Here is a 22722-nt window from a genome sequence, read left to right as displayed (position 1 = left end):
TTTGTTATAGGAAAGTTCATCTTTAGATTTACTATGTTTTCCTTTATAAAGAGATTTTATTAACACTGTATTGTTTGGACTTTCTAAAACTAGAGCTCATTAATTGTTGGAAGTAGTCCTGAATTTAATTGCTCTGATGTCCTAACTAATGACGATCCCAATATTGAACTCACGGCTGCACATCGGAGTTCTAGACACCCATCAGGTGAAATTTTGAATTTTAATGTTGGTATTCCAGTGACTGTATCAACAAATTTCTGCTAACCTTTTCCACTTTGCAAAAGGTGGGAGAAGTGGAATCTGTTGGCCGACCTTTGCTTCAGCTCATAACCTGGCACCACGGAAGCCTCATGCAGGGATCATGAGTTACAATGCCATCACTGGCCTTTTGGATGTCTCAGGCAAGTACAAATATGGCCTTTCACAAAGCCTCTCCCAACTATTGGCAGAACTAAGATTAAAAGAAAAAACCCTACATAAAAACCAATTCACCAGACAACCTCTGTAGAAATGTGAAATAGTTATATATAAATTAATGTGGTAAACATCAATTATTTTTATTTATCCTGTTAAATACACAATACCACTCTCTACTTATGTTTAGCATATCTCTTCAAGATAATTTTACCCAATGTGTCTTTGAAGAAACCAATGCAATAAATGAAATATCTAAGTTTGGGCTTATTATTCGTTCTAACTTGAAGCCCAGAAATGTAAAAGAAATGATAATTTTTCACTTGTTACAATGATAAAACCTTGGCTGAACATTATATAACATGGTACAGAGGTTTTAGATGAATGTTTATTGTTTTAAATAAAAATATGATCTGGAATATTAAAAAATACCATATATCAACATCCATGTCCATTAGTTAAGTATTTGCTAAAAACAGGTGCAGTCCATTAGCTTGAGTGATGAGAGCAGTTAGGCCACTTATATCCTAGGCTTTTTTCTTATATATGAAAACCACAGAATTTCCAAAAGCATTGACAGAAACAGGTCCTAATACTCAAACATGCTCTAGATTTCTGCTTATGCTACAATTGCTATTATTCCATTGACTAAATTTAGGGGTATGGCCAAATTAAAAAAAGTTCTGAGGCAGGCACTTGTGGTTTACACCTCTAATCCTAGGTACTCAGGAGGTTACGATCTGAAGATTGTAGTTCAAAGACATCCTGGGCAGGAAAATCCATGATACCATTTTCTCCAATTAACCACCAGAAAACCAGAAGTGACATTGTGGTTCAAAGTGGTAGAATGCTAGCTTTGAGTAAAAGAGCTTAGGGACAGTGTCCAGGCCCTGAGTTCAAGCCCCATGACAAATAAAGAAAGAGAGAGAGAGAGAGAGAGAGAGAGAGAGAGAGAGAGAGAGAGAGAGAGAGAGAGAGAGAGAGAGAGAGAGAGAGGAGGGAGGGAAGAAAGGAGGGAGGGAGGAAGGAAGGAATGGAGGGAGGAAGAAGGAAGAAAGGAAGGAAGGAAAGAGACAACAAATCTGAGAGAAGATTATCCAGTAGTACTGTGGATGTTGGAGAGAAAGAATCTACCACAAGCAGTGGTAAGCTCTTTTAGTTTATCAGGATATGTTAAAGAAAATATATATGAAATAAATCTGATCTTATTTCAATCAGAGAAAATAAGTACTTTTCTATTGATTATGTTTTAGGTTCAACATTTGTTGGATTTAAGAATGTTTGTTCAGGGGAAAGTAATGTGATATTCATTACTAACCCTTTAAATGAGGACTTACAGCACCCAATCCATGTGGAGAAGATACAACTGGTTGATTCCACTGAACAGTCCAAAATATTTATACACAGGCCTGACATTAGGTAAATTATATGAGGTTTTTATTTAATATTTCTATTATTTTCCTTTCTCTAGTCCCTCTTAAATACGAGTTTCTACTCAAATAACTTGATTTTCTACCAAAATAACTGCTAATACCTATAAAACTTCATCTACATTATGAAATTATGACTTTATTGATTTAACTCCAAGGTTTCTCAGTTACCTTTTAAAGGCTGAAATTTAAAAAGCATTTCTCCTCCTATTCTTCTTTTCCTGCATCATTAATAATGTGAGATCTGAAGTGTGACTGATATTAGTATCTCTCCATTAAAAGATAACAGATATTACAATCATTTTCTATTTTTATTGTTATGATTTTTTTTCTCCCTATTCCTTTCAGGATATCTAATTACAGGTGTTCCAAAATGCACTTGGAAAGTAAATATCAAGTATTTTAGCAAATGTGATTATAAATGCACAAGTATTCAGAACAGCAATTTTTCTGACCATAAACATCAATGGGGGTTGGGAATATGGCCTAGTGGCAAGAGTGGTTGCCTCATATACATGAAGCCCTAGGTTTGATTCCTCAGTACCACATACACAGAAAAAGCCAGAAGTGGGCGCTGTGGCTCAAGTTGGCAGGGTGCTAGCCTTGAGCAAAAGGAAGCCAGGGACAGTGCTCAGGCCCTGAGTTCAAGCCCCAGGACTGGAAAAACAAACAAACAAACAAAAATATCAATGGGTGTCAAGATACTTACTGAACCTGATCACTTAGATTCTAGGTAGCAAAAGAAAATAGGCAGTGGCTGCTATTTTTATAGGAAGTTCAAGTCAGGAATTTAGATTAAAAGAATTTAAAGTATTTAAAGAAAGGAGATGTCTACCAGAGATTCTTGACTAACTTCAGTTTAGAGAGGAAAGGAGGAATATGATCTGTAAGTAAAGAGATACCTTTCATGGGAAACAAAGTATTTCATAAATAGCTTAATTTCATCTGATTTTATTTGGATGGTAGCCCAATATTTTGAGAATTTACATTTGTACCTCCTTTGCTATAATTATCTATAGAGTGCCTATTGGTCTATAGCATAAGAATCACAATACAAAAGTTGACCATGCTGATGCTCTTTTATAATCCTCCAACCTCCTTTGGAGGAGTGAGGGGTAGAGTCAACAGGACCTACTAACTTTGATGCCATTCTGGATATATATAGCAAGACCTTGTCCTAACAAAACAAAATAAAACAAATCAAAAGACAATTATATGTTTCTTCAACTCTTATTATAGTGTTTTATAAAAAGCAATACTTTATTAATTCTTACAGACAAAAGAGAAAAATAGCAAAGTCTTCCTAGCCAATCTAGGGTTTTTGTATGTCTTGTACAATTGAGTAGCCCTTTGCCTGCTGTTTGGACAGCTTTATTATACTGTGAACAGTGCATAAGTATTAAATCTATTATTCAACAAAAAGAATAATAGCAAAATGGAATTCTGATTTTACATTCCACAGATGCAGCTTGTCAGTTCAAAATGTTAAATAGTTCATCATAATTATGGGACTAATAAACACAATGGAAAAAGCAAATCTTATTGCAATTCTAACTGTATATACTACTTTCTCCCACCTTAAACCCTTCATGAAATAAGATCCCATCTATATTTTGATTGGTTGGACCTTCTAGTCCAGTGCTCAAGTTTATTTACATTTGCTGTCTTGTCTTTTCCCCCAGTAAAGTGAATCCATCTGATTGTGTTGACATGGTTTGTGATGCCAAAAGGAAGTCTTTCCTTAGAGACATGGATGGCTCCTTTCTGGGGAATTCTGGTTCAGTCATACCTCAAGCAGAATATGAATGGAATGGAAACAGCCAATTAGGAATTGGTGACTACAGAATTCCAAAGGTGATGCTCACATTCTTGAATGGAAGCAGAATTCCAGTCACTGAGAAGGCACCCTATAAAGGTTTGTTTCATTTTAGTCCATTATAAGACCTCCCAAGTTCATGGAATAAAATGTTTTTTGTCATAATAAGTGATATTTTCAATCAATATCTTAACTATTCCTATATTGATTTTTGCAAAAAGATTCATTTTCATTGCTAAAATATATCTTCCTATGTTTCTAGGAATTATTAGAGATTCAACCTGTAAATACATTCCAGAGTGGCAGAGCTATCAGTGCTTTGGGATGGAATATGCAATGATGGTTATTGAAAGCCTGGACTCAGACACAGAAACACGAAGACTTTCACCAGTGGCGATAGTGAGCAATGGTTATGTTGATCTTATTAATGGTAAGTGATGAGTATTAGAGAACCAGTTACTTCATTTTACTAAATACATGAAGCTATCTCATACATTTTTGCCACCTGAAACTAGAAAATATTGAAACTTCTTTGCCTTTTGTTTGTAAGAAAGATCTATGCACAAGGGTGAGACTTGACTCTTCAGCAGGTCTCCATTCAGGAAAGTGAGGACTCTTATTTCATACTGACCTTAGAAGGAGGAAGGAAGAGGGTGGGGGGGGGGGGAGAATTTTGTGAAAGAGAAGAGAAAGGTAGCGGAAATTTATTCCTGGAGTGATCTTCATGCCTTTATTGTCAAGGTAAATATATCAACATATATATGTATATATATATATATATATATATATATATATATATATATATATACATATATATGGCTTAAGCATCTCGTAAAATGTGATTTGCCTTTTATAAAATAAATTGTCATGCTTTTTTGAATACTTGGGGGGAGGTGGTGTTAGTTTATTGATTTTTTTAATTCTCATGAATCTTTGGAATATTTGTAAACTTGTTTTACATAACTGATTCTTTGACTTTCATAAATAGTTCCTGAATGTCTAGAGTCTAGGTTTCTCTTGTTCTTGTGTATCTTTGGCTTGAGTATTGATTGTTTATATCAGAGGGGAAAATATCATTCATAAGATAAAAGTTATTGGACATTATCAAACGTTCTTTTCAAACATTCATTCTCAGCTTCATTTATTTATAATGTGACTTTTTTTTTTTTGGCCAGTCCTGGGGCTTGGACTCAGGGCCTAAGCACTGTCCCTGTTCCTTTTTGCTCAAAGCTAGCACTCTACCTTATAAGCTACAGCACTACTTCTGGCTTTTTCAGTTTACATGCTTCATGCATGCCAGGCAAGCTCCCTACTGCTAAGCCACATTCCCAGACCCTATAATGTGACTTTTGTCATTACAGTTTTTATTTTATACACAGACCCTAAAAGGGGGTATGCTAAAAGTAGGAATTATATTTTGTATGCTAAGGGAAATGTTATGCTTTACTAGAGTTTTAGAAGGCTGTACTGATTTAAAATCTATTTGAACTTCAATTTTAAATATTAATATTTCTAAGTGAGTCAGAAAGTTTAGCAAACTTAATGAATAAATGCATCAAGAAAATTTATCTTTCCATATATCACTATGTTTCACTGAAGCAAAATAGAGAAGTTTGCTATGAAAATCATGTCCAACCTTTTCTGAAAATACTTGGACTCACATCGAAAAATGTAATTTTAAAAAAATTTAGCTTCTCAGAGGTTAGAATGGAGTATTATTTTCCAGCTGGCTTCAGTTCATTAATATGTTGAACATGGAAAAGAGGACTTGTAAGTTAAAATGAAAATGGAAGAAAACTAAAGGCTGGATCAAAACAAATGTTTTTGTTGATTTTTCAAATTAACTAATAAAACAACTAAGTGAAAGAACAAATGAATATTGTTACAACTTAACCAATATTCATGACTTCCAGGTTCAGATCCCACTCTTAGCAAACTAACTCCCTTATGGCACATTTCTAAACCAAAAGCCTAAGAAGATAAGTTCCCCTCCCAGACTCATATTTGACAGGGAGGAGAAAGAATCTAGCATTTCCTTCCTCACTAAATAAGTCTTGAATATAGAATGACATGCAAGGCTACTATCTCTATCAGTAGCTCTCAAGTATAAATCTTCACATAGTAATTTATCTTTCTAACCCTGGACGTTATTAAAGCCAAGGTTTGGAAAAAACATAAGTTGTTGGATCGATAGTGAATGGATATTAATATTGAATGTGAATTTAATTTAGACCATAGTAATATTTATTATTAATGTAATTTTATTATTTATTTTTTAAAATATGTATTTAACAATATTTATTATTAATATTAGTTATTGTTATTAATGTGAGTAGTACTGGAGTTTAAATTTAGAAGACTGAACTTGAGCATGACTCCTACCCTTTATATTCTTTAGATTATTTTTCAGAGGGTTTAGTGCTTTTTATCTGAGAGCTGGCCTTGGACGAGAGAAGTGTGTGCCACCATGCCTGATTTGTTTGTGGAGGTGCTTGTTTCAAACAAGTCATACCTGATTTGTTTGTTGAGGTGTCTGTTACCAAGGCTGGCTTCAAACTGCTAGCCTTTCCATCTCCACTCCCAGAGAAATGAGATTGCTGGCCAGAAGCACTCTTCTAGGTGTAAATTCAATTACTCTTCATATTTTATGCTATAACACTGATAAAACAGAGCATGGACTTTTATTCAGGACCACAGGATCATGGCTGGTGTGCTGGATACACATGCCAGAGAAGACTGTCCCTTTTTCATAGCATTGTGGCTCTAAACCAGTCTTATGAAGTTTACTTCACTGGTACCAGTCCTCAGAATCTTCGACTGATGTTACTTAATGTTGACCAAAATAAGGTAAGCCAAGATAGAAACAATGCCTGGTAGATGATTATTTGCATATATTTCTCTCTACTAAGGATTGTATCCGTTTCCCTGTAACAACATTTTAAACTTTCTAACTCATTTTCCAGCACCCATTAGGGCTCTACTAAATTTACAACTCATCCATGCAGTTGTTTTTTTTTCAACATAAGAGTAGAATATATACAGGTGACTGATATGCTTTCCCAATATGCATTAGATTCTGGTGTTCCTCATGTGAACCATGTTTCAACTATGATTTGCATAATGGATGAACTTTTTTACCTTAAAAAGAATACACCCAGAAATATATATATATATATATAAATATATATATATATATATTCTTCCATGTTGTTATCGAGAGTATGCCAGAGTCATAAAGTAGTTCTATTTTCAGTTTTCTGATTTCCATAGTGGTTGCACTAATATACATTTCCTACCAACAATGTATGAAGGTTCTTTTTTGTCCCACACCCTTGCCAATACATGTTGTATACTTGATGGTTACCATTTTGGGGTTAGATGGAATCTTGTTATAGTTTTGATTCTCATTTCCTTTATGGATGATATTGTACATTTTTGTATGTTTATCAGTCATTTTTTCTTTTTCTTCTGAGAACTCTTTTCAATTAATTTGCTTATATATTAATTTAATTATTTGTTCTTTGTGTATAATCTGAGCTTTAAGTGTAATTTATGTATGATTTGAACTTTGTGTATAATCAGGATATTAATCTTTTATGTGATGAGGAGTTGGAAAAGATTCTGTAATTTAGAGGTACTCTTCCAGTCATTCATTTATTTATTTTTACTGCATACTGTCAATTAAGGGTTAAGTTACAATATCTGCATGAATGGTTGAATGCAAGCTTATTTTAACGTTATGGTTCATTGACATTGTTGGTATTGTCAAATTGTTTATTGTATTTCAAATTATATTAAAAATATCCTTTCGACCTCAAAAAATAGTTCAATATTTGTCTTAAGTCCAGGAAACTTGGTACTTTACAGAAAGTGGACATAGTTTAATGATATTTTAAAATGATAAATTTTCAATATTTTATTGTATTTCTATCTTAAAGCACAAAAATGTTTGTTCTTAACAGGCTGTTCTAGTGGGAATTTTTTTTTCAACACTTCAGAGACTGGATGTCTATGTGAACAATTCATTGGTTTGTCCCAAACATACAGTATGGGACACCCAAAAGAAACACTGTAAACTTAATAGACATCTGCACACAGGTATTTATTTCCTCAAAGTACAGTTCAAATGTTATGTGCTATGTGCTATAGGACATAATATAAGCTAAACTTGGGAGTATTTATGGGTTGTCCATACTCATTGTCATTCATGAAACAAGGCCTAATATATGTTAGCTATCCACACTACTTGTCAGACACTGTTCTAAGAGCTTTGTGTTTAAATTGTTACTATATCATAATAATGCAAGGAAGTGATTATACTTGACTGAACTAAGGTATAGAAGAAGTAATTTGCCACAATCTTTTTCTAAGTATTATAAAATACTACAGATAAAGAAACAGAAAGCATTTTCTCACAGTTCTGGAGATTGAGAATAGGATATTAGGGGTGCATACATAGTCAGACTCATGAGCTGGGTGTTTTCTTCTTTACTCGCCTAAGCCACTTTCTTGCTGTGTTCTCACATGGCAGACAAAGTGAGATATCTCGGCTTCGTTTATTCCCATGATAACATGAGAAACTTAACCTAAGATAAACAGTATATGTGCCCCTAACAGTAGTTTGAAAACAAGTTCAATTTATAATACAAAATACACACTTCAGAGTCACAGAGTAAAAGACAGTAAGGCACAACATGTTTTATTCAACTATTATATAATCCAACCTTTGGCTTGATATGTATTAGTGAATTTATTATCTCTTAAATTTCATTGATGCTTTGCCATGAAATCATCATTCATTATGTGTGTATAATGATTTCAATCAGTTTTACAAAATTCAATTCTCTATTTGAAAGTGTTTTATATTAACCACAGATTTTTCAGGCTAACATGTAAATCTGTTTGATTTCCTTAATATTCTTCTAAGATGTTCTAATATATTTTATTTTCATTACCTACTTTTTGTCCTTGGTAAAAATAGGAACATTAAATTGTAAATAATCTCTTAAAAACTGATATAAATTAGATGGCTAGTAAGGTTTAATCTATATTTTTAAATTATCAATGCCTTCAAAGCTTTAAAATCCTGAATATGGAAACAATGTTGCACAGTATAAACTCCTGGGTTTAAAATTAGATTTGTTTCTCATTTATACTATATCTGTAGATAATTTGTTTTTAAAATAAGTTTAAAATATAATCATTGCTGATAGTATTTGAAGAATTGACTTCAGTTTTGCATGTTAGTTGTATACTTTTTTGTTTCTAATACACATGCTTTCTTATGACAATGATAAAATTAACCTTTATGGACTTTTAAAAATTCAGACAAGTATTAAATATTATATCATAATTGTGATCATGTAAGTCTATATAGCTGATGTTTTGGCCTTTTTCTGTTGTAGGGCAATTTCTTCCTAACCTGGATTCTACTATTCTTGGTGAAAACTACTTTGATAGAACCTACCAGATGCTTTACATTTTGGTTAAAGGAACTGTACCCATTGAGATTCATACTGCTACAGTCATATTTGTTTCTTTCCAATTACCTGCTGTAACAGAAGATGACTTTTACAGCTCACAGAATCTAGTTCGAAATCTTGCTTTGTTCCTAAAAATACCAAGTGACAAAATCCGTGTCACCAGAATAATAGGAGGAGAGAGTCTGAGAAGGAAGAGGTCCATGAGACACACAATTGAAGTAGAGATTGGAGAACCTCCCATTCAGTTCCTACCCAATGGCACCACAGGTATGAGGTAGAAGAATGGATTTACCAAGTCTATCATCCTGAATAAAATAACCAGGTTCTGGTGAGCTCAGTTTCAGGAAATCTCACCAACTCTACATCTTGAATCCTTTAATGGCCTAGAGATAGACTCTTTTTTTCTTCTCAACTCCTATAGCACTCATGAACTTTGGGACTTTGAAGGAACTTTAGTTTTATATTGTTTTATGGTGATTGGGAAACAAATATTTGATCACATATAAAAGATCTGAGATGATATACCTAAAGAATTACCTTTATAGCAGTTAGATGGGAAATGAGAACAATTTGTTAAGATGAGGAAATATGTCAAGGAAACTTTTGGTTAGCTTGAGTTGCAATCAGATATCCCGTAATATTCTCTGTCTAAAATAATAATTGATTTTTATCACAGCAACTTCCTTGGGCTTGTAGGGTCATCACTTTTGATTCAACATGACTCTACTTAATAATTTGTTTAATTTGGGCATTGTAATAGATGCATTCTACATATGCTGTTTGTTCACACAATTTTAGAAATCACTGATAAGCCTTGTATATTAGCAAGGTCCATGTTTTACCATGCTAGCTACTAGATAGCCAGAGAAATCGTGATTTATTTCCTAGATGTGACATAACTTTCTTCACATACCACTTGGCTAATTTTTCTTTGAGTTCAGAGTAACTCTAGATTGTTAACCATACTTTTCAGATAGCTATAAGACAATCTGAGAACATGGCACTAAGGACAGGAAAATAATGAAAGATAGTTTATTGGTATGTCTTCTAACACAGACAGAGATTAATGAAAAGAGTTAAATGAAAAGCCCTGTGACCTGGCCTGGTGTGACTCAAAGCAAAATACTGGAAAGTGGGAAGAAAGACTGCATGTAGTTGAACTCTTCACTCCCCACTGTCCCCTATATAGGTATTCTCACAGAGTATTAGGATATCTGGAAGTTCCTGGATAATCTCAAGGGGAGTTACTTAAGTAGGAAGGAGACCATTAGGGTGAGCCTTTAGTTAATGCCTTTGATTTCTAAATAGCAATCAGCAGAAATGAACCCATTTACATGTCACACAGTCAAAAAGAACCTATTAGGCTGGGAATGTGTCTTAGTGGTAGAGTGCTTGCCTAGCATGCATGAAGCCCTGGGCTTAATTTCTCAGTATGACATAAAGAAAAAAAAGCAGGAAGTGGTACTATGGCTCAAGTGGTAGAGTGCTAACTTTGAGCGAAAGAAGCTCAGGAATGGTGTCCAGGCCCTGCGTGAAGCCCAGGAATGGCAAAAGCGAAAAAAGAATCTATTAATAGTGAAGAGCAGGTACAGAAAACCAATGAATGCAAAGTAATGGCAGCAGGTAGACCTGATGCAACTTGGTACTGCTATCCTAGACAATAGAAGGCCTTATATTTATGAAGCCTTCTCGAGAAATATTGTAAGAGTTATGGAAAAGGAAGAATATGAAAGATTCAGCATTTATCCAGGAGTCTTAGTCATGCAAAAGAGACCTCTTAAATCAATAGGGCATAAAATTCCCTGGCTGTGGGTTTCAAAGTGTTATATGAGACCTGCTAGCCCAGAACTTTGACTACTTTTGCCTGAGGACAGCATCATGATTTAGCCTTAAAAGAAGAAACTCACTGATTTCAACTCTTGAGGCATTATTTTACATATTGAAGATTCAGGATACCTGGGACAAAAGCTTATAAGGATGTGTAGGAACATAACACCTTATTATGCTACAGTCATTTGTAAAAGGTAACTGACTACTTTGTATGGAATGGAGCAGAAAAGAACAAGAACAGATATGAGCTGGTTTAAAAGCTATTTTAGTAACTTCTAATTTCAACTCGGATTTTGATAATGTGGACGGAGTTAGAAATTGAAAATTGATTAGAACTGATATGGCAAGGAGGTGCAGTTAAACATCAACACAAAAGAAACTGACACAGGAGGCATCACTACATAAGGCAAGGAGCACTGGTGGGGTAATAGGCTTAAGAGAAAATCCCAGTCCTGCCACCTAGAAAAAGGAGAACAGAAACTACATATAATATGAAAATTCACCTTGAAAATTGCCAACCAAAGGAAGAAACAACTTTGTAGTAACTTAGTAATAGCATTAGCAACTTATTAATGTGCAGACTAATAATTTATTCTTCCTTTTTCAAAATTAACATCTTGTTTTTTGTTTTATTCTTTTCAAAATTTATTAGAATGAATTAATTGTAAAGAAAAAAAAAAACCAAAAAAATGGGGAGGGACTTCAATTACTGAAATAACACAACACAATTATCCCTGATGGCTGTTTTTAAGAGCAACTCAGGAAAATAAAATTCAAGCATATTATTGGACAAAATTGTTTAACACATACATCAAATGAGCATAAATAAGTAAATAAATAAAAAGCAACCTCATAGACAAAAAAAAGGAAAAAGGAAAGAAATCTTTGTATCTTGGGTATTTGTAACCATCTCATACAAACCAACTATTTTATAATACAGTTAAGTAAATGCACAAAAATATTGCTAGAATACTTGCCATTAAAGCACATTTTGTGTTGAAATAAAAAGAGCTTTGTTGTAATACCTAACAACACATGCAACATTTACTTTTAATTTACCAACTATATTACTTTAACATCTGCTTTTGAAAAAAATGGTATATACAATACAGATGCTGCACTACTAACACAGAACATGAAAAAGTATTCAAATCAGAGATCTATTTTCCCAGTCTTCCATTTATTTTCCTTTCTTTTTTATCTACTCTTGTGCTTTTTACATTCTACCATTTTATATTTATATATATTATATATATATTTATATAGAGAGTTTAACAGTCTTAGAATTCAATAATGCACCACCCATAAATCTGAATGTTAAAATTTTTCCATGTTCTCTCAAAATTTTATATTCTTAAATCTATATGCCATGATACTGTTCCCCATAGGCCAGATGCAATTATCTGAACTCCAGGAAATTGCTGCTTCTCTTGGACAAGCTGTAATTTTAGGAAAAATCAGTAATATTCTTGGATTTAATGTTTCTTCCATGTATATTACCACTCCTATTCCCCGCCCAAGTGATTCTGGATGGACTAAGGTAAGAACATTCACCCAGGAAAAAAATTCACTATAGCTATTTAAAAGAGTGTTACTTTTTTTCTATCTGAAGGCAAAATTTACAAGGCATGTCTTTCTAATTTACTGTGGACCATGTTTTGTGAGATTATGAAATGATTGTAATGTAGTTTGAGTTAACAGTAAAATAATTTGAGATTGTATTACACATGCTTTGTTTTGGATATTTATACTAATGTGCCATGGATTTGATCTACAGGAAATATTGTAATAATACTAATTTTAAATGTTGAACCTTGTTTTAATTTTGTATTTTAATTTCATTATTAAGTAGTTGTAGAAAGAGTTTACAATCAGTAAGTCAGGTTGAGAACAGTACATCCTAATCAATGTCACATCTTCCTCTGTTCCCCCCTTCCTGTCCCTATGCTCAAGTCAGATAGTTTAATTTTTAAATAATGTACATTGAATATAATGCTTATCTTTGCTCACTCTTCCCACAGAGCCTTTAATTCACAAGCTAGTTCACATTCAGTTTCCAGAAAATAATGAAAGCTATCACTATTTAAAAAAATGTGTTGTTTTTGTCCATTGTGGGGCTTGAACTCTGGGCCTGGGTGCTATTCCTGAACTCTGCAGTCCAAAGCTAGCATTCTACCACTTGAGCCACAGTGCCACTTCTGGCTTTCTGGTGGTTAATCAGAGATAAGAGTCTCACAGACATTCCTGCCCAGCTGGCTTTGAACATTGATCCTCAGATCTCAGCTTCCTGAGTAGCTAGGATTACAGATGTGAGCCACTGGCACTTGGCTAAGAAAATATTCTTAATAGTGACTGACTGTAGCACCTAGGGTCAAAAATGATCTCTGCTTGACTTGCTGGCTTGCACAATTTTGGGTGTCATCTATTCTCTGACTCGTTTTTAATGAACAGTAATGAACTTGGTCTATCTGAGATGAGTTTGCTGTAGAATGTCTTATGTCCTGGGAACACATTTCCTTCTGTCCATGCCAGGTAACTGCCCAGCCAGTTGAAAGGTCTGCATTTCCTGTCCACCATGTGGCCTTTGTGTCCTCCCTCTCAGTGATCACCCAGCCAGTGGCAGCACATCCAGGACAGCCATTTTCTCAGCAGCCCTCAGTAAAAGCAGTAGATTCCAATGTAAGTTCTGACTCGCCATCTTCCTTTTTGTGAAGGATTTGAGGTGTAAATTGTGAATAGGAAGTCATCTTTGTTAGTTCTTGAATACTGGCAGTCTAGGATTGCATCCTAGAAATCAGACTTTATCTATGCATATTGTCTTCTACTGTTATGAAAACACTTATATTAAATGAAGGCACTCCCTGACAATATTTATGAATTCTTTGTGTGGAATAAGGCTCTTCTGTAGATTTTAAATTTGTAATGAGACATTTTTGTAAGTTTAGCATATCTTTTGAGAAGAGCATAGAAGAAACCAATTGTAATACTCTATTCTCTTTTCTTGAGGGTAATTGTGTATCAGTTGGGATTAGCTCCCTTACTTTGAAGGTGATACTAAAGGATGCCAATAATAACCAAGTCAGTGGCCTTAGTGGAAATACAACAATTCCATTTAGCAGCTGTTGGGCCAACTATACAGATCTTACTCCTCTTAGAACAGGTGAGTAAACTATTTTACTATTTTTATCCTCATATATGTGCCCCATAAGTATGGAGAATTGTAATTTTCTTTTAATGAACAAAGTATTTTTTATAAATCTTTGGTATATAAGTTGTAGAAATCAGAATGTTAGACTCTGCCTTATTTCAGAAAATATTTAATCTAACTTATAAAAATATATTTGCTTTGCAAAAGAAAGAAAATGAACGATTAAGACAGATCATTTGAGGACATACATAAAATTGTGTCATGACTTATAGGTTCTTTTTAATCAATTTTTATCTGTTAAATATGTATTATATTTATAGGAAGAAAAACTAATATATGAGTTTTCAAATTCCAAAAAAAATAAAGAGGTATGGTAGGTTCATATGACTTTAAGGCCAAACATGAGTTAAGATTTGAGCTAGGTTATGATCTTTCTTAAAGCCACTGGAAAAGAGAAAACATGACAATTTTCATGACCCACAATGCCCATAGGATCCATGGGCCAGCTGTTGTGGAGAATTACAACACTTTCTGAGAACAAAGGTTCCCTGTGAGTTATCATGGCATATCTAACTAACCTGCACTCAGTATGACTTCAGTGTTAATACATTAACTGCAGTCAATTTTTACTGTGCTGTTTCTTATCTGACCCCAATATAGATTGATGCTATAATTCCTAGTGATAAAAGCTATCTATTAGGGCGTAAGTGATATCCCAAAACATGGATTTCTACTGGTGATGAATTACAAAGTATCTGAATTACAAAGAATAAAATTCACAGGCTCCTTTTACTTCAAAGCAGACCTCTTAACTTATTGAAAGTGTATAGAGTAACACTCCCTCAGTTCTTACTACTGCTGGTCTCTCTGTCTGTCTGTCTGTCTCTCTCTCTCTCTCTCTCTCTCTCACACGCACACACATACACACACACCTGATGTAAGTAACTTTGGAGGGTAAAGGGTAAAATAAAGAAAATAAACTTTAAAATGGTTTGAGTTTTAAATAACTAAATGTCAAAAGCTAAAATAATTTTAAAGGCTTTCCTTTAAGTTTTTTTTTATTTTCTTGTGATTTGAAAAATTTTATGTTTACTGAGAAGCAAGATCTTACTTAATCTAGTACTGATAGGAATCAAATGACAATTGTTCAACCTTTTGCCTCTAAGCAAGTATCTAAAATGTCTTAATGCTTTTTGGTTAAGAGTAGAGCCAAATTCCATTAACAGTCATCCTCAGTGGTGATAAGATTAGAACAGGTTTATGAGAAATGAGACAACTGACAGAATGCTGCCCTAAGGTAAGGTTGCTTCTCTCCTCATTAAAGTAGGTCCAGTAATTTCATGGACAAAAACCTGAGCTTGTGCCCAAGCCATTCAAACTATCATTTCCAAAAGTAATGGTCCAAAGAAAGAAGCTTTGCTGGAGTGTTGAAGCAATCAAAGAGATGGTGGAATATTATTGTGGTAGCAAAATAATAAAAAAGCACATTATACAATAATTTTTCTTTCAGATTTCAACTCTTTAACCTATCTCCCATATAGAGAGAAGTGTTTCTCATATGCTTCCCTTTTCCTCTTCCTTCTTTCCTCTACTTTTTGCCCTTTTCTTCCTTCCATATTCTTCTCCTTCTCACTCTTCTTTTTCCTCTTTTTCCTCCTCCTTTTCCCTCTCATTTTCTTTCCCTCTCTCCCTCCCCCATCTCATCAAGGGTAGGGGAGTGTGAGATATCACATTTTCTTAGTTATATATAATAAGGACAGCCAAGTAAAGTCATATCTTCATTGTTGCTAGATTGGCTGATCCATTACCAGATTAATGACAGTAAATTTTTAAATTTAATTGTGTGGTTTTTTTTGCCAGTCCTGGGGCTTGGGACTCGGCCTGAGCACTGTCCCTGGCTTCTTTTTGCTCAAGGCTAGCTCTCTACCTCTTGAGCCACAGCACCACTTCCTGCTCTTTCCATTTATGTGGTGCTGAGGAATCAAACTCAGGGCTTCATGCATGCTAGGCAAGCACTCTACCACTAAGCCACATTCCCAGCAAAATTTATTATATTAAAGTATATTGAGAAAATTAACAAATTCTTTTTCACCTGTCTCTTTCTAGTACCCACCCTCACAGATCATTGCTCTGTAGGAAATTCCTTTGTAGGTCAGCCCAACAGCAACTTCATCATGCTGCTTCTACATATAATTACTTCATAGAGAGCAAAGCAGGACGATCTGAGTAGAGAAAATATAGCTCATGGACTTACAAAACAGTACAAACCTATTTTATTCTATGTAATTACTACTGCTAATGATAGCAGGAGTTCCAGAAGAAATAGTACTAGATGTAACCAACAGAGGTAGTGATAGAGAAGTGGTAGAGAAATACATTGGTTATCTCACATTCAAAAGTATGGGAAGATTTAATGTTTAGACATTTTTTTTTAACCAGTCCTGGGACTTGGGCTTAGGGCCTAAGCACTGTCCCTGGCTTCTTTTTGCTCAAGGCTAGCACCATACCTCTTGAGCCACAGCACCACTTCCGGCTTTTTCTGTTTATATGGTACTGAGCAACCAAACCCAGGGCCTCATGCATGCTAGGCAAGCAGTCTAATAGCTAAGCCACATTCTCAGCCCATGTTTAAACTATTTGAATGAGTACTTTCTCCTTTATTCTCTTAAACATACATATTGGTGTCTGCCTGGAGTGTCTGTCTGGGGTTGGAATGAAGAAAGGGTCTCACTTGTGCTTTGAAACTACCATATGTAGAGGATGGTTAAAGTCATTTAGTCTGAGTGGAGACTGTATTTTTATAACTGTTTTGTAGCTTGAAATATTCATCTCCACCTCCACAAAGTAAAGGTGAAGCTTCTCTAGGCCTGTCTGTTAGGCAGGAAAGAAATAAACATTCAACTCTTTCATCTACTTCCCCATTTTCCTGCATTTTGAGCAACTTTCTAAAAAAGACCCCAAGAAGCAGAAAGAGAATCTATTGAGAATCCCCAGTCCATGGTTTGTGAGGAGATTAAATTATTTCCCTTTGGAAACCTTTTATTGTTGTTTGTTGTTAAACTCATTCACTTGACTTAATTGCACAAACGACTTCAGTTAGTACTAGATACTATTTTGCAGTCAATGGAAACCAAATTGAAACTGTTTGAAAATATATGAGGAAGTTAACTATTATGATGCTTTTTTTTCCTACTAGGAAAAAATTATAAGATTGAATTTATCCTGGATAATACCATTCGAGTAGAATCCAGGCCTTTCAGCCTAACAGCGCAGTCGGTCTTTGGTGGTGGCAGCAGCAGCAGCAGCAGCGGTGGTGGCAGCAGCGGTGGTGGCAGCAGCAGTAGCAGCAGCCACAGCAAAGCATCGACTGTGCATCCATCTGCCCACTTACTGGCTATTGTTATGAGCTGTCTGATAGGAAAAATTTTGCTCCTGGAACTATATATGGCCACAGTTTTTATTTTGAACATAATTGTAGGTAAGGGTGGCTCATTTTGTGCATAATGTGTTTCCTAAGTAAAGACTGTACATGGCACATGTGTGTGTCACCACTCATAACACGAAGATAAAAACGTTATCCTCAATGCCAGTGATTCAACAAGCTCACAAGAAATGTTCTTTCCAGCCTTGTACAGATGAAAGCCTGGGTTCGATTCCTCAGCACCACATATATAGAAAAAAAAAAAGAAATGTTCTTCCCATTCTATGTTGGTATATAAGAATGCAGGGAATGATAAATATAGATAATCCTAGGACCCTTTATCTAGTGTGAGAGTTTCAACCGCAGCAAGACCAGAGAACTCAAGCTATATCGCACAGAACTTGTTTCCTTACATCTCTTGGCTCTGATCTCCTTAGTGATAATTTTACTCTCAGGTCAACTCCTCTTACCATCCTTATAGCAAAGGTACCAAGAGGTTCATATTTATAATCTATCAGTTGAATAGTCAACACAGTCTCACAGCTGCAGCAAAAGCAAAAACAAAATCAAACCCACCAAACCTAGGCTATTGACCTGGATTCAGACATATCTCCATTATAGAATCCATTGTTGTGGGCAAGGTTTGGCCTGGATTGCATGGGCTAAGGTACTATACATGATGTAAGTTGGGCTGTTAGTACTAGATGTAACCAACAGAGGTAGTGAATATTAAAGAAATGAATTGGAAGAGAATTCTCTGTGGACCACAATGTAGGCTGCTACATGATTGTAAATGTCACTTTATTAGCAACACATGAAAGTTGGTACTGTTACATGATACGTTTTTGAAAGGGAGGGGAAAATCATTTAAGAAGAGGGATATAGAAGGGAATGTGGGAATGAAAAAAAGGTAGCTTTGACAACAAATGTTCAGTGCTGAATTCTTCATTTTCTCCTTCTAAATCTACTTCTGCCACTCTGTCTCAGTTAATGAAAATAAAATATTTTCTGAGCAGCATGGATGCTAATTCATTAACTTCTTTCTTTCATTCAAGCTCCATATCCTCTTCCTGTCTGTGCCATTCATATTTGACCATGTTCTTTGTACCTTGATTAAATTCTCACTGCTAAACTTCCAATGACTTAATTTGCATTTGATCTGTTATAACAACCTTCCAAATTCATTGTTTACAAACTCCCTCACTTCCAGTCTGTTCTTTATGTTATTTTAGATTTCACTTTGGAAAGTACAAGAATGATCTGAACTCCTCAAATATTACTCATGACATTGCAAAATACAGTCAGTATAACACAAGATTAGGCAAGTCACAGCAGAGGATCACAAGGCCTAATAGCTATGCCCCTACGAATGCATAAGATAATGCTAAGTGAAATGAACTCCATGTTATGGAAACAAGTGTTATATCACTGTTGTAATTACTTTCAACATGCCATGTTAAACCGTAGCTTGTATTGTTGATGATCCTCTTGTATTCCCTTCCTGTGGTTGTACCTGCACTATCACTGTATCTTATCTGAGTACATTGGGAACTGTATATACTGGTATTAGAACTAGGAAAGTGAAAGGGAATACCAAAATGGAGAGACAAAGGATAAAAAGACAAACGACTACAAAAGCAATACTTGCAAAACTGTTGGTGTAAACCAACTGAACAACTCATGGGGGGAGAGGGAAAGGGGAGGGGAGGGGGAATGAGGGAGGAGGTAACAAACTGTACAAGAAATGTATCCAGTGCCTAACGTATGAAACTGTAACCTCTCTGTATATCACTTTGACAATAAATAAGAAAAAAATGGCACACTCACTTTGGAAAACAGTATTATAGCTCCTCAAAATGTTAAACATCTATAGGACCCAGCAATTTAACTCTTATATATCTACCCAGGAAAGATGAAACTATACACTAAAAACACACATTAATGTTCAGAACATTATTACTCATAGCCCCAAAACAGACACAGTAAATTACAGAGAAGTTATTATGTACCAAATGCTGAATAAACCAAGCGTAGGATGTGTCCATAAAATGTAATATTGTTTAACAATAAAAACTAATGAAGTACTGATACATTCTACAAAAAAAAAAGACTAAACCCAGATTTTATTGTTATGTGGATGTTACTATTGGGACTGGAATACAAAGCAACTACTGGGGTTTTAACTATCCTTTAACTTTTTCACTCAAGGCTGGCATTATACTACTTGAGCCACATCTCCACCTATGGCTTTTTGGTGGTAATTTGGAGATACAAGTTGTAGACTTTCCTTCCTAGTTTGGCTTCAAAGCACAATCCACAGATCCCAGCTTCCTGAATAGCTAGGATTATAAGTGTGAGCCACCATTACCTGGCTAAATGCAATTTTAAAGACTGTTTCCTTTCTAGACAAGTCCACATAATCTCTCCTTTTATCTATGTTATCTATGTTCCTCTATCCTTCAATTCTCAAAGCATTCTTCTGGGTTCAGCTCACATTCTACTTTGCAGAGCACATTTTCCTTCTTCATTACCATTCTACAAGATAACTATTTTCCCTATTTTTTGGTCTCCTAATTTATATAGTTATTATAGGCCTTCACGTAGTGTACTTTTATTAAACTCATATTCAAATATGTATTTCTCATTAATTTGTGAACAGAGGATCTGTGCTTTATGGTTTAAATATTAAAGTTACTAAAATGGTGTTTAATTGATTTTAGCTCTTAAAAGAAGCACAAGTTCTCCTATCTGACTTAAGGAAACATGTTGAGTAGGGGTACTTTGGACAAATTGAAAAGAGCTTTGATTGGAAAAGTTTGCAATTGACTTAATAGCTTTTGATACATTAATGAAATGAAAGCATCACATAAAAATATTTAAACGTTTTGGTAAAAATTTAAGGTTGGAGAATAACTTTGAGCAAACTAAAGTACTTGAAGTAATAAAAAAAGACTAGATTTTAAGTTTAAGTATAAAGAAGGTAAGGATATAGATGTACAATAAAGCTAGTTTTGGAGTAAAGAAATGGTAAAAAAGGAACAACTGAGGCTTCAGAAATAGCCATAAATAGGAAAGAATAAGTCCTGTTTCTCCATGACATAAACTAATTACGGTCCAGATATCAAGGGAGAAGCATGCTTTACAGATACTATGCCTGTCTTCTCATAGCTAAATTCATGGGAGACAGTAGTGGAAAGTGCAAGTGGAGAGACCATAAGTAAATCACTAAGACCCAAGCTATTTTTTTCTAAGTTTTCTTGTGTTCAGAATTTTAATAAAAAATGAGACTAGTTTTTAAGTCTTATAACAACAAAAATTGTTCAAATTCATTTTTTTCTCCACTGAAACATTAAAGTATAGTTGTTCCTTGCTCTATTGCAGTTCACATATTACAGCTTCACTGTATCATGGCTCTTTTTTAAAAAAAAAATGCCTATGTACTGTACACAGTGTTGTTAGCTAAGTGGATGTGTGGCCAACTGCTACATACTTATACACTTTATATTTCTTCATTTTTTCCAAATTTCCCCACTGACTTTAATCCTGGTGACTCCCGACTTTAATGTTTTCTAAATTAAGAAAATTCTACTTTCAAATCACTGGTGGATTATATAGTTTATTGTTTTTTTCCAGAACTTTTTCCAAATAAAAAGTTCACTGTTCACTTTACATGCTTTTAAAACTTTAAAGGCTTCTTCTTTGCTACTAAGTAAACTACCAGTGATTTAAATGCCATTAAGATGCTAGATTATTTCATACCTTTGCTTTTGACCTAAAAACTACTGTACTTTTGAAAGAACCATGAAATTTTATCAACCAAAATGGCAATGTTTAAATACAGAAAATTTCCCACAATATGATATAAGCAACTCAACTCTACATTTTCCTCACAGAGAATTATTACTGATTTTTAACATAAAATTGGCATACTTTTAAATTACTTTTAGGCATTATTTTTCCTATTTTAACTATAATATTAAATACTTTTAAAGTTAAAATTAATGAAACATATTTTTAATCACACCATTTTTTACTATGGCTTTTAAAATATTTTGTATTGCTTTCATTTTTTAGGAGGCAACTAAAATGTTCTTCCTCCAAAGAACAGGCAGAAGGAAGATTGCTAATTTGCAAGCTATTTTGTTGTACAGCAAGAAACCTTCTATAGCATCTTTAAAACATTTGCTAAAATAATTTTATAACATTTAAATTGCATTAATTACAAAAATAAGATGTAATAAAAATACAAGTTTATTTTGATTCCTTACATTTGTACTTTTTTATTTCATTAAAATAGAAGTTCTGAAAATCTCTGATTTTGAAGCAGATATGCCACCTCCAATCGTACCAAGAAATCAGAGAATCCTTTAAGAGCCAAGAGAGCTTGTCTAGTCTTCATTTAAATTCTTAATGTAATGTTGGAGGCATTTAAAAATGAATTAGAACATATACTCAAGGACTGATATTCCCTCTGTAATGAAGCTCTGATTTCTAACCATGTAAATCATCCTAATTCCTGAGGATTCTGGAGATGAGACTGTTGTATACCTCTATCAGACTGAGAGATTTTTGTTCAGATCCAGAGTATTTCTGGAAATTTATGACAGTCCTAGATTCTGGGCCTGCAAGCCCTCACTAGTATTATAAGCTTTTTTGATGTTGCAAAGCAAAACGGGCTTTGGGAACACCTCCAAATGTGTTCTGTACTTGGCCTATCTTTGCACTGAATACTATAACCACTAACAGTGTGATCTACAACTCTAGCTAAGAATATAAACAATCTTTTTTAAGAGGATAAACTAGAAAACATGGATAGCCACAAATTAGTGTAGCTAAATTAGTACAAAAAGTACTATAAAATATAGCCCTTAACTAGAAAATTCTAAAGGGAATGGCTCAATTTGACAGAACAGCCAATAAAAAGCATGGCAGTCATGTCTACTCAGGTAAAGATGGCAATCACAAATTATTTTGTCACAAGTGACACCTGGGAAGCATTTAGGACAACAAATAATCCTAATATATTTGCTTTAGATCACTCTTACTCTGGTTTATTAGAAAAATAAGACTTTACCAGGTAGTAAATGTATATATCTTTACACATACTATGTATGTATCTCTCTCTCTATATGTATGTATGTATGTATACAGCATTTTTTAGTTAAAGAATTATTTAGCAT

The 22722-nt window shown here is 34.3% G+C and overlaps 1 protein-coding gene across 2 annotated transcripts in view; it reads left to right on the top strand.

Annotated features, from left to right (window-relative positions):
* The window catches only part of Pkhd1l1 (PKHD1 like 1), a 132078-nt gene extending 110269 nt beyond the window's left edge, over nucleotides 1-21809 (top strand). For both annotated transcript variants that reach the window (XM_048359272.1, XM_048359271.1), the window contains exons 66-78: nucleotides 94-205; nucleotides 285-401; nucleotides 1668-1833; nucleotides 3527-3759; nucleotides 3923-4090; nucleotides 6350-6507; nucleotides 7623-7758; nucleotides 9066-9410; nucleotides 12362-12513; nucleotides 13506-13652; nucleotides 13980-14133; nucleotides 17318-17599; nucleotides 21617-21809. In XM_048359272.1, coding sequence (XP_048215229.1) covers nucleotides 94-205; nucleotides 285-401; nucleotides 1668-1833; nucleotides 3527-3759; nucleotides 3923-4090; nucleotides 6350-6507; nucleotides 7623-7758; nucleotides 9066-9410; nucleotides 12362-12513; nucleotides 13506-13652; nucleotides 13980-14133; nucleotides 17318-17599; nucleotides 21617-21627 — 2181 coding nt within the window. In that variant the 3' untranslated portion in view covers nucleotides 21628-21809. The remainder of the gene's footprint in view (nucleotides 1-93; nucleotides 206-284; nucleotides 402-1667; nucleotides 1834-3526; nucleotides 3760-3922; nucleotides 4091-6349; nucleotides 6508-7622; nucleotides 7759-9065; nucleotides 9411-12361; nucleotides 12514-13505; nucleotides 13653-13979; nucleotides 14134-17317; nucleotides 17600-21616) is intronic.
* The last annotated feature ends 913 nt before the right edge of the window (nucleotides 21810-22722 follow it).

Source organism: Perognathus longimembris, chromosome 12, assembly GCF_023159225.1.
Source record: "Perognathus longimembris pacificus isolate PPM17 chromosome 12, ASM2315922v1, whole genome shotgun sequence".
NCBI lineage: Eukaryota > Metazoa > Chordata > Mammalia > Rodentia > Heteromyidae > Perognathus > Perognathus longimembris.
Note: the sequence above shows the minus strand (reverse complement) of the source record. Positions and strands in the feature narration are given on the sequence as shown.